This window comes from Hemitrygon akajei, chromosome 2 (assembly GCF_048418815.1).
Source record: "Hemitrygon akajei chromosome 2, sHemAka1.3, whole genome shotgun sequence".
Classification (NCBI taxonomy): Eukaryota; Metazoa; Chordata; class Chondrichthyes; order Myliobatiformes; family Dasyatidae; genus Hemitrygon; species Hemitrygon akajei.
This window is the reverse complement of record NC_133125.1, coordinates 18,869,945-18,882,834: the sequence shown is the minus strand read 5'-3', so window position 1 is coordinate 18,882,834 and position 12,890 is coordinate 18,869,945. Positions and strand designations below refer to the sequence as shown.

At 42.2% G+C, this 12,890-nt stretch overlaps 1 protein-coding gene across 2 annotated transcripts in view; it reads left to right on the top strand.

The window, feature by feature from the left end:
- Nucleotides 1-12,890, top strand: part of pdzph1 (PDZ and pleckstrin homology domains 1) — a 72,632-nt gene that overhangs the window by 32,924 nt on the left and 26,818 nt on the right. For both annotated transcript variants that reach the window (XM_073068025.1, XM_073068023.1), the window contains 3 exons: nucleotides 3,321-3,422; nucleotides 10,662-10,772; nucleotides 11,733-11,911. In XM_073068025.1, the coding sequence (XP_072924126.1) occupies nucleotides 3,321-3,422; nucleotides 10,662-10,772; nucleotides 11,733-11,911 (392 nt within the window). The remainder of the gene's footprint in view (nucleotides 1-3,320; nucleotides 3,423-10,661; nucleotides 10,773-11,732; nucleotides 11,912-12,890) is intronic.

The following is a 12,890-nucleotide window of genomic DNA, read 5'->3' as shown; positions in this document are numbered from 1 at the left end:
GTGCACAGTGATTGTGGGGTGTGAATCATCTACAAAATGCACTGCAGTTACTTGTTGGGTATGTCCTGCACTGCTGTGTTCAGCAGTATTTTACTTCCATTTTCACTCCTGAAGCACTCTCATTTGACAGCTCTTTTTGACTTTGTTTCTAACAGCGCCCTGATGACTCCTGCAACGTACCAGCAATATTCCCTTTATCCTATCCATCCCTAACACATTTTGCAACATGTTCTCTTCTTCAAGACCAGGAGTTTGACCTAAACATTAACCCCTTTTCTCCTTCCACAGATAGGGTCATAAAGCACTACACAGAAACAGGCCCTTTTGCCCATCTAATCCATGCTAAACTATTAATCGACCTAGTCCAATTGACCTGCATCCAGACCATAGCCCTCCTACCTCTCCTATCTTCAGTTTCCCTCAAATGTTGAAATTGAACCCACATCCTCAACTTCCACTGGCAGCTCGTTCCACATTATCACCAGCCTCTGAGTGAAGAGGTTCCTCCTCATGTTCCCCTTAAACATTTCACCTTTCACCCTTGACACATTAGTTCTAGTCTCAACCAGTCTCAGTGGAAAAAGCTTGCTTATATTTACCATATCTATACTCCTCATAATTTTGTATACCTCTATCAGATCTCCTCATTCTTCTATGCTTTAGGGAATAAAGTCCTAACGAATTCAACTGTTCCTTTTGATTCAGGTCCTCAAGACCTGACAACATCCTAATAAATTTTCTCTGCACTCCTTCAATCTTATTGATACCTTTCCTGTAGGTAGGTGACCAAAATTAAACATAACACTCCAAATAAGGCTTCACCAACATCTTATACAACATCAGCATAACAACCTAACTCCTGTACTCAACACTTTGATAGATGAAGCCCAATGTCCAAAAGCTTTCTTAATGACTCTACCTACCTGTGACACCAATTTCAAAGAGTTATGGATCTGTATTCCCAGATCCCTTTGTTCTACCACTCTCATCGGTACCCTAGAATTCACTGTGTAAGTCCTACCCTGGTTTGTCCTCCCAAAGTGCAACACCTCACACCTGTCTGCCTTAAATTCCATCTGCCATTTTTCAGCCAATTTTTCCAGCTGGTCCAGATCTCACTGCAAATTTTGATAGTTTTCCTCACTGTCCACTGCACCCCTAAACTTGGTGTCATCCACAAATTTGCTGATCCAATTAACCACATCATCATCCAGAACTTTGATATAGATGACAAACAGCAATGAACCCCTACCCACACCAATCCCTGTGGCACACCACTTGTCACAGGCCTCCAGTCAGAGGAGCAACCATCTACTACCACTCTTTGGCTCCTCTCACAAAGCTAAGATCTATTCCAATTTACTACTTCATCTTAAATGCCTGAGCGAGGAACTGAACCTTCTTGACCAACCTCCCTTGCTGGACCTTGTCAAAGACCTTGCTGAAGTCCATGTAGATATCCATAGCCTTGCCTTTATCACCATTCCTGGTAACTTACTCAAAAACCTCTATAAGATTGGTTAGACACAACTTAAAATGCACAATGCCATATTGCCTATCCCTAATCAGTCCCTGTCCATCCAAATATTGAAATACCTTCCAATAACTTTCCCACTACTGATGTCAAGAAACTAGCCTATAATTTCTTTCTCCAGCCCTGTATTTCTTTCACTGGTCCAGCTTCACCAGCCAAGCTCTTTACTTCATCCGTCCTTCCCCCCCACCCCCCCCACCCATCCTGGTTTCACCTATCACCTTGTGTTTCTTGCTCCCCGCTCCTCACCTTCTTGCTCTGACTCCTCATCTTTTTTTCCCTCCAATCCTGGTTTCGGCCTGAAACATTGACTGTACACTTCTTCCACAGATGCTGCCTGGCCTGCAGAGTTCCTGCAGCATTTTGTATGTGTTGCTTGGATTTCCAGCATCTGCAAATTTTCCCTCGTCTATAATTTCCAAGCTTATTCTTAGAGCCTTTCTTAAGCAACGGAACAATATTACTTATCCTCCAATCCTCCAGCACCTCAGTCATGGCTAAGGATGCTTTAAATATCTCAGTTATGGCCTGCATTTTCTGCACTAGCCTCCCCCAGGGCCCGAGAGAGCACTCTGTCAGGCATTCTGTATATGGTCCATGACCTCACTGCTACTTTGCCTCACTTCTATAGTCCGTGTCAGTCTCCCAAGTAGGTACAGATGCAAAAGAATCCATTTAAGATCGCCATCATCTCTTTCGACTATGCAGAGGTGACCACTTTGATTTACCTGAGGACTAATTTTGTCCCTTGCTATCCATTTGCTCTGAATATATCTGTGGGGGCTCTCAGGATTCTCCTTCACTTTGTCTGCTAGAGCAACCTCATGTCTTCTTGTAGCCCTCTTGATTTCATTCTTAACCATTCTCTGGTCCTGAATTAAATGTTCTCATTCAGATGTTTGCATTTTTGCCATAACTTCAGATTTAATATTCACCTTTTTTTTTGGTTTTCAACTTCCATACTCAGCATTGCTTTGTTTGATTTCCAGAAATGCATTAGCCCAGATTTAATTCCACTTAACATTTGCCTGAAGTAGCTTTGCATGTGTATTGCTCCTCCAAGAAATCAAGACGACACCCATTTGAAGTTGTGGGAGTTATTCAGTCAGGACCTTGTTTGGCACTTTGCTTCTCGAACTGTGAAAATAATTCAGATTCAGATTTAGATTCAGTTTATTGTCATTTAGAAACCACAAATGCAATGCAGTTAAAAAATGAGACAACGTTCCCCCAGAATGATATCACAAAAGCATATGACAAAACAGACTACACCAGAAAATCCACTTAACGTTTGGCAATCCCCAGTCCAGAGTCCAGAGAGGCTGCTGCATATTAATATCGCACTACCGTCTAGCGCGTTCCCCGGAAAGGAGCTCCAAATCCACCAGACAAAAACAGGACCAAAAACTAAAGCTACAAGACCTGCACAATACCACATAGTTACAACAGTGCAAACAATAGCATAATTGATAAAAAAAAAACAGACCATGGGCAAAGTAAAAATAATTGTTTAATTATTTATGAAATAACAGTGTAATTCAAATTGAATTATGATCAAAAATGCTCTTTCACTGCTAAACTTTCAGGTTCCCCTATTTTCAGAGTCCTTAACTACCACTCATCCTGTATCACCACCCTTCCCGCCACCTCAAACCCCCTTCTCCTGATCCCACACCCTCCTCCCTATCTTGGCCTTCTATGACATCTTGAAGGCAACTTAAGAATTTTGTGCATTACATCAGTTCTGTCCCATGTGTGACATAACTTTCTGTTTCATGTTCTGCAGTTCGGGAACGGACGGTGAAGATTGCCAAAGGAACTGGTGACTATCCCTGGGGATTCAGGATTCAGTTTTCAAAACCCATTCTCGTCACAGAAGTTGATACCAGTAAGTTTCACAAACTTTGATCACTGCATGTTATTGACCAGATCATTGCTGACTATGATTTTCAGTTCAGGGAGTAGATGTAAACAGTATGAAATTGGAAAATTGTAACAGTGGATGAGTGAGCTGTTGTATGATTTCCCTTCATTGCACTTCAAAGGAAGAAAAAATTGTGAAGGGATTAAAGCAGTTGTTCAATTTCATCCATGCCGAAGATGAGTGTTTAACCTCCCCTATCTCCCTTACTTCCACTCTTTCTCATTCACAATACAACTAGATACCTGTGTCCAGTTGCAGATGTGAGACTGGGCTTCAAAATTCACTCCTAATCACAGGGGAGGTATTGCAGAATGTGAAGTATAATGCTTGGGCTGCAAGCTAGCAGGAAATGAGAGGAAGAAGCAATTTGGACCAACCTGGCATGACGCATGTCCTTGGGACAAATCAATCACTGATATTCTCCGTAATGGAACAGTTTGCGGCAAGAAAGGGAAGGAGAAATAAATGGGGGGAGGAACTATTCGGGGCGTGATATGGGTTAAACAGCATGGGCTACTTTTAGAATTGTAACACATTATTTTTACACCATAAAAATTATCTGACATAATCATCCACTGCACCAGAACTATGAAATCAGTAAAGGAGAAATGGAACACAATCCAAAGTTTGTGGCTAGTATCAATAATAACAGGGCTCAAAGAAAGCAGTCCATGAAAATATAATGTCTTCACGGTACAGACTGTGCCTTTCTTTGTCAAACGTCACCTTTCCGAGATCTCAGGCATTCACCATCAGATGTGTTTTCAAGCAGACTGAGGTGTTAGGAAGGATTCCTGCAAACCAGTCCAGGAAGTTATGCCATATAAACTCTAAACATTTCTCCTAATTTTTCCAAACACTTCCAAAATAAAAACTAAGGTAAGTGCCAGAGATTCTGGTAGAAGTTTAAATTTTTAAAGTGAAAATTATTATTAGTCTGAATTTTGATATCATTATTGAGGGGAATTGGATTTCTCTCACACAGAATGTGAATTTTAGGGCCAAAATGCTTTTTAAACAGTAACTGCAGCCTTGCAAGCTGTTAAAATCTCAATTTCACCTCAAAATAAGTAGAAATATTTGAAGAATGTTTTACAGCTGGAATAGAATATTGACAGTGGAATTTACATTGGTTCTCAGCTTGTATTAATATATCACCTTCATAGGTGACTGGAATGAGCTACCATGGGTAGTAGTGGAAGCAGACAGTTTGGTGGAGTTTAAGAGGCTCTTAGATAGTTTTAAGTACATGAAAGGAATGGAGGGATATGGATGCCAGACAAAGGAAGGGTGTATAGTATAAATTGGCAACAAGATCAGTGCAACATAGTGGGCTGAATAGCCTGTACAGTACTGTACTTTTCTATGTTCTCCAGTGTCCCAAGGTGCTTCAGAATCAGGCTTATTATCACTGGTAAGTCAGCCTGTCAGAATGCTCTCCACGGTACATCTATAGATGTTTTTGAGTGTATTTGTTGACATGCCAAATCTCTTCAAACTCTTGATGAAATGTAGTCGCTGTCTTGCCTTATTTATAACTACATCAATATGTTGGGACCAGGTTAGATCCTAAGAGATCTTGACACCCATGAACTTGAAACTGCTCACTCTCTCCACTTCTGATCCCTCTTTGAGGATTGGTATGTGTTCCTTCGTCTTGCTCTTTCCTGAAGTCCACAATCAGCTCTTTCGTCTTACTGACGTTGAGTGCCAGGTTTTTGCTGCGGCACCATTCCACTAGTTGGCATATCTCACCCCTGTATGCCCTCTCATCTCTATCTGAGATTCTACCAACAATGGTTGTATTGTCAGCAAATTTATAAATGATATTTGAGCTATGCCTAGCCACACAATCATATGTATATAGAGAGCAGAGCAGTGGGCTAAGCACACACCCCTGATGTGCCCCAGTGTTGATCGTCAGCGAGAAAGATATATTATCACCAATCCACACAGATTGTGGTCTTCCAGTTAGGAAGTCGAGGATCCAATTGCAGAGGGAGGTACAGAGGCCCAGGTTTTGCAACTTCTCGATCAGGATTGTGGGAATGATAGTATTAAATGCTGAGCTATAGTTGATGAACAGCATCCTGACATAGGTGTTTGTGTTGCCCAGGTGGTCTAAAGCCACGTGGAGAGTCACTGAGATTATGTTTGCCATTGACCTATTGTGGCAATAGGCAAATTGCAATGGGTCCAGGTCCTTGCTGAGGCAGGAGTTCAATCTAGTTATGACCAATGTCTCAAAGCATTTCATCACTGTCGATGTGAGTGCTACCAGGCATTAGTCATTAAGGCAGCTCACATTATTCTTCCTAGGCACTGGTCTAATTGTTCCCTTTCTGAAGCAAGTGGCAATTTCCGCCCGTAGCAGTGACAGATTGAAAATGTCCATGAATACTCCCGCTAGTTAGTTGGCACAGGTTTTCAGAGCCTTACCAGGTACTCCATCGGGACCTTCCACCTTGCGAGGGTTAACTCTCCTTAAAGACGGTCTAATATCGGCCTCTGAGACAGAGATCACAGGGTCATCAGGTGCAGCAGGGATCTTCACAGCTGTAGTCGTAGAAACATAGAAAACCTACTGCACAATACAGGCCCTTCGGCCCACAAAGCTATGCCAAACGTGTCCCTACCTTAGAACTATCTAGACTTTACCCATAGCCCTCTATTTTTCTAAGCATCCAGGAGTCTCTTAAAAGACCCTATCGTTTCTGCCTCCACCACCGTTGCTGGCAGCCTATTCTATGCACTCGCCACCCTCTGAGTAAAAAACTTACCCCTGACATCTCTGTACCTACTTCCAAGCACCTTAAAATTATGCCCTCTCGTGCTAGCCATTTCAGCTCTGTGGAAAAGCCTCTGACTATCCACATGATCAATGCCTCTCATTATCTTATACACCTCTATCAGGTCACCTCTCATCCTCCATCGCTCCAAGGAGAAAAGGCCAAGTTCACTCAACCTATTCTCATAAGGAATGCTCCCCAATCCAGGCAACATCCTTGTAAATCTCCTCTGCACCCTTTCTATGGTTTCCATGTCCTTCCTGTAGTGAGGCGACCAGAACTGAGCACAGTACTCCTAGTGGGGTCTGACCAGGTCCTATATAGCTGCAACATTACCTCTCGGCTCTTAAACTCAATACCAAGATTGATGAAGGCCAATGTACCATATGTCTTCTTAAACACAGAGTCAACCTGCGTAGCAGCTTTGAGTGTCCTATGGACTTGGACCCCAAGATCCCTCTGACCCTCCACACTTGCCAAGAGTCTTACCATTAATACTATATTCTGTCATCATATTTAACCTACCAAAATGAACCACCTCACACTTATCTGGGTTGGACTCCATCTGCCACTCCTCAGCCCAGTTTTACATCCTATCCATGTCCCATTGTAACCTCTGACAGCCCTCCACACTATCCACAACACCCCCAACCTTTGTGTCATCAGCCAATTTACTAACCCATCCCTCCATTTCCCCATCCAGGTCAATTATAAAAATCACAAAGAGTAGGGGTCCCAGAACAGATCCCTGAGGCACACCACTGGTCACCGGCCTCCATACAGAATATGACCCGTCTACAACCACTCTTTGCCTTCTGTAGGCAAGCCTGTTCTGAATACACAAAGCAATGTCCCCTTGGATCCCATGCCTCCTTACTTTCTCAATAAGCCTTGCATGGGGTATTTTATAAAATGCCTTGCTGAAATCCATATACACTACATCTACTGCTCTTCCTTCATCAATGTGTTTAGTCACAACCTCAAAAAATTCTATCAGGCTCGTAAGGCACGACCTGCCCTTTACAATGCCATACTGACTACTCCTAATCATATTATACCTCTCCAAATGTTCATAAATCCTGCCTCTCAGGATCTTCTCCATCAAATTACCAACCACTGTTATCTCCCTTTACAGAACTTTAATCAAATAAAATTTTATACCAAGCCATACAAAGAAATATTTGGACAGATGACAAAATCACCATCAGAGGTGTCTTAAAAACATCTTAATTAAGAAATGACAGAGAACCATCAAAGTTGAGCAAGGGAATTCCTGACCTTATGACCATTACAGCAGAAGGCACACCTGCCACTGGTAAAGAGATTAAATTCAGATACGATCAAGAAACTAAAATAGGAAGAGCCCGGAAATCTCGGATGGCTGGAGATTTAGAAGGATTATATGGATAGACTGAGTGAGGCTATGGGGGGACTTAAACACAGGGCTGAGGATTATAAAATCAAGCCTCTGCTTAACTAGAAGCTAACGTAAGTTACCAAACCCTCGTGTGCTGGACGAACATGTCTTGATGTGAGGTAGGACACAGATCACAGAGATTTCGAGCGGCCTCCATTTCTCAGACTGTATATGGTTGCTAAAGATTAATGTTAATTGTCACATGTACATTAAAACATACAGAGAAATTCATCATTTGCATCAACGACCAAAACTGACTAACGATGTGCTGGGGTCAGACTGCAAGGATCGCCATGTTTGCAGTGCCTACATAGCTTACCCATGACTTACTAACCCTAGTACCCTAATCTGTATGTCTTTGGAATGTGGGAAGAAACTAGAGCACCCGGAGGAAGCCTACGAGGTCACAGGGAGCACTTACAAACTCCTTACAAACAGTAGTGGGAACTGTACCCCAATCTTACAGTCGGCACTGTGAAACGAGCATTACCTTAACAGCTACACCACAGCGCTACTTTACAGAATCTACTGATTAGCCCAGAGATCATTGCAATAGCCATTCCTGGAGAGACAGTGTCTTCTGTATTTCTATTTTTAATTATACATCTTTTAAAAGTTGCAGCTAGTATTCTGACATTACATTGGTGAATGCTGATAACCTGTTATTATTCTTGACACCGCAAAAGAATTAAAATAGAAAAACTGGATATTTACTTCAGTTATTTCATGTAAGGAGCACTCGGGTAAAATCGGATGTTCTATTTGTAGAAAAGTGATGAGAATCAGAGTTGGGTTTACTATCACTGTAATACATACACAATGCTGGAGGAAGTCAGCCAGTCAGGCAGCATCTGTAGAAATGAATAAAGAGTCGACGATTCGCGCTGAAACCCTTCTTCAGGACTGGAAAGGCAGGGGGTCAGATGCCAAAGTAAGAAGGACGAGGAGGGAAGGAGGACGAGTTAGAAGGTGATCAGTGAAGCCTGATAGCTGGGAGGGGTGGTGAACGAAGAAGCTTTCAACAGATCCAATCAGATTCCTTCTTCTACAGCCCTTTGACTTCTCCACCTATTACCTCCCGGCTTCTTATGGCAGCTCCTGCAGATTGAATTGAATTGAATTTGTTATTTACATCCTTCACATATATGAGTAAAATCTTTACATTACACCTCCATCTAAATGTGCAATGTGCAATTTATAGTAATTTGTAATAAATAGTATGTGTAACAGGACAGTCAATATAGCATAGAAATACAATTGTATCAGCGTGAACTAATCAGTCTGATGGCCGGGTGGCAGAAGCTGTCCCAGAGCCTGTTGGTCCTGGCTTTTATGCTGCGGTACCGTTTCCTGGATGGTAGCAGCTGGAACAGTTTGTGGTTGGGATGACTCAGGTCCCCAATGATCCTAAAGGCCCTTTTTATGCACCTGTCTCTGTAAGTATCCTGAATAGTGGGAAGTTCCCATCTACAGATGCACTGGGCTGTCCGCACCACTCTCTGCAGAGTCTTGCAATTGAGGGAAGTACAGTTCCCGTACCAGGCAGTGATACAGCCAGTCAGGATGCTCTCAATTGTGCCCCTCTAGAAGGTCCTTAGAATTTGGGGGCCGATACCAAACTCCTTCAACCGTCTGAAGTGAAAGAGGCGCTGTTTTCACCACACAGCTGGTATGTACAGGCCATGTGAGATCTCGGTGATGTGTATGCTGAGGAACTTAAAGCTGTTCACCCTCTCAACCCCAGAGCCATTGATTTCAGTAGGGGCTAGTCGGTCCCCATTCCTCCTGTAGAACACAACAGCTCCTTTGTTTTTACGACAATGTGGGAGAGGTTGTTTCCTTGACACCGCTGTGTCAGGGTGATGACTTCTTCTCTGTAGAATGCCTCATTATTATTTGAGATAAGGCCAATCAATGTGGTATCGTCAGCAAATTTAATTAGCAGGTTGGAACTATGGGTGGCGACACAGTCATGGGTATAGAGAAAGTAAAGGAGGGGGTTCAATGGTGGGCAGGGATTTTTCCTGTGGTGGACTGGTACTATTTTATAGTTTCATATTCATTGGACTTCAAAGGAAGAGAAAATTGTGAAGCGAGTAAAGCAGTTGTTCAGTTTTATACTTTTATTTTACATCTATGTCAAAGGTTATTGTTTAATCTCTCCTGTCCCACTGTAATAGCAATAACCAGTCTTTCTTATTCATGATAGAACTAGATACCTGGGTCCAGTTGCAGATGCGAGACTGGGCATCAAAATTCAAACCTAATCACGGGGGAGTCATCGCAGAATGTGAAGTATGGTGCCTGGGCTGCAGGCTAGCAGGAAATGAGAGGAAGGAGCAATTTAGACCAACCTTGCATGATGCATATCCTTGGGTCAAATCATTCACTGATACTTTCTGCAATGGTGATGCACCATCAATAACTCACTCTGAGACGTAAGAAGCGAGGTATCGGCTTTTATTGACTGGAAGAATGAACAACACTACATCCTGGGGAATGAGGCTGGGCAACAGGCCTCAGTCGCCTTTATACAGGGGTCTGTGGGAGGAGCCACAGGAGCAGTCAGCAGGGGTCTGTGGGAGGGGCCACAGGGGCAGTCAGCAGGGGTCTGTGGGAGGAGCCACAGGAGCAGTCCAGACAGGTATATGTAGTTCACCACAAATGGAACAGTTTGTCAACGGTTTATTGATTTCTACAGTTGCTGCCTACCCTACTGAGTTCCTCCAGCATTTTGTTTGTGTTCCTCTGGATTTCCAGCATCTGAAGAATCTCTTGTGTTTATTCTCACTGTCTTATATGACATGAAATCCATTGTTTTGTAGCAACAGCACCGTGCAGACATAAAATTCTTATAAATTACAAAATACGCTCAGTGAGTGTTAGCGCCAAAATAGAAATAATGAAAAAAACGTAAAAACAAAGGAATAATGCACATTATCTGCATTAAAAAAAGATTGTAAAATAACTTGCTGTGACGTTTGGACTTGATTCCAGATGGTGCAGCTGAAGAAGCAGGACTTCAGATTGGTGATATCGTGCTGGCTGTTAATGGCACTGATGTGACCAGCATCCCTCACTCTGAGGCAGCCACCCTGGCCCGTCAAGGTACAGTCAAAATAAAGGTTGTTGTCATGTGCACAAGTACATGATGATTGAAAAACTTGTTTGCAGCAACATCACATCATATAAGCAGCATTCACAAGACATAGATTAAAAACAAGTTATACACAATAAATTACTGTATAATTATGTATTAACATGTATATTATATATTAACTCTGTTACAAATTATATATTAATAAATTATATTATTAAAATGGAAGCATTGCTGCCCAGTACATATTATTTTTCTCTGTATGTCCTTGGTCATCTGCTTTTTAAACTGAATGGCTAATTCTGCTCCTATATTTTATGGTCTTCTGCTGACAGTATTCCCACAATTCTTTGCAATGAGCATTGGGTTCTAGGATTTAGACCCAGTGACAAAGAAGAAAGGGTTAATTATATCATCAGATCCTCAATGTTTCCCATATCAGATTAGGTTCCAAGTAGCTTTCAGCACCTGCTACAAACATTATGTTCCTCTCAGGGACTTTAGACCAGCATGAAATGTTGCTGAACTTTCTAGATGTTATTCTTACCTATTTACTTGGGTCCTAATGACCTCCCGTCTGCATGGTCCTCTGAAGTCGATGGCATGGTTGGAGTTCATCAACACTTCTGCAATCCATTGCATCCACTCTGCAGGGGTTGGGCCTGCACAGCTTCACCAGGGCCCTGTTGGCTGTCCCAACCCATTTCTACCTCTTATGACAAGAACATTGCGTTGGACTTTGAGTCAGATGTTACTGCAAGCTGCACTATTAGGACAGTCATAAATATAACGGAGCACATCTGACTAGACCAAAACATGTTCTCCAAAACACAATCTTGGGAAAATCCAAAATTATCTTTACAATATTAAACCTCTCCTCCAGGCCTACAGTATACCACACTCATTCAAAACAGTTGAAAAATATAGTATTATTCAACAATAAATTACCTTTTTTATATTCTAATTTCCAGGCCCAGACACTCTGACCCTGGTGGTTGGATCAGATATCGGTCGATGCCCAAACACCCCCCGGCCAGCATGCCGTGGATATTTGCATAAACGAACCCACTCTGGGCTCCTGAAGGGTTGGAGAAAGAGGTGGTTTGTCTTAAAACACAACGGATTATTCTACTACTACAAGAACAAAATGGTGAGAAAATTTTTTTATAGCTTTCAAATGTTTATACAAATTATTAACCAGCATCTTTAAAATGGAAGTGAGTGAAAAAGTTATAACCCTAATAAAGCAAATTACCCCAAACTATAGACTGTTCGAGAATCCAACACAAACACTAGTGAAGGGGAACTTAAAGCAGAGGCTGAAGAGGTCTATGTTATAGAAAATAGAACAGTACAGGCCCTTTGCCCATAATGTTGTGCCAAACTAAGTAAGATAATGCCATCTAGTCCTTTCTATGCACGTGTGTTCCATATCCTTCCATTCTCTGCATTTTCATATGCTTATTAAGATCTTCTTGAATACCTCTGCCGTTTCTGCCTCCACCACCACTTCTGGCAGCATATTCCAGACACCCAACAATCTGTGTAAAAAAAACTGCCCCTTTGAACTTTTCCCCTTTCACCTTAAACCCATGTTTTCCGGACGTTTTGATCCTGGGTTAGGGTTAGGGTGAGGGATTTTGGCTATCTACTCAATCTATGTATCTCATAGTTTTATAGATTTCTGTCATGTCTCCCCCTCCCCTCCCCCAGCACCCACCTCTCCAAAGAAAATAACCCTAGTTCATCTAACCTCTCCTTGTAGCACGTGCTCGCTAATCGAGGTAGCGTCCTGGTAAATCTCTTCTGCACCCTCTCCAAAGGCTCTAGATCCTTCCTACACTGGGAGAACAGAATTGAATGTCATACATCAGATGTGGCCTAATACGAATTTTAAAACATAATTTCCTGACTTGAATTTAATTCTTTGACTAATAGAGGTAAGCATGGCACATACTTTCTTTACCAGTCTAGCAACTTGTGCAACCTCCTTCAGGGAGATTTGGATTTGGTCCCCAAGATCCCTCTGTACATCAATGCTGTTAAGGGTCCTGCCATTAACTGAATAAGTTCCCTTTACATTTGATCTCCCGAAGTGCAACACCATCATACTTGAATGGATTGAACAC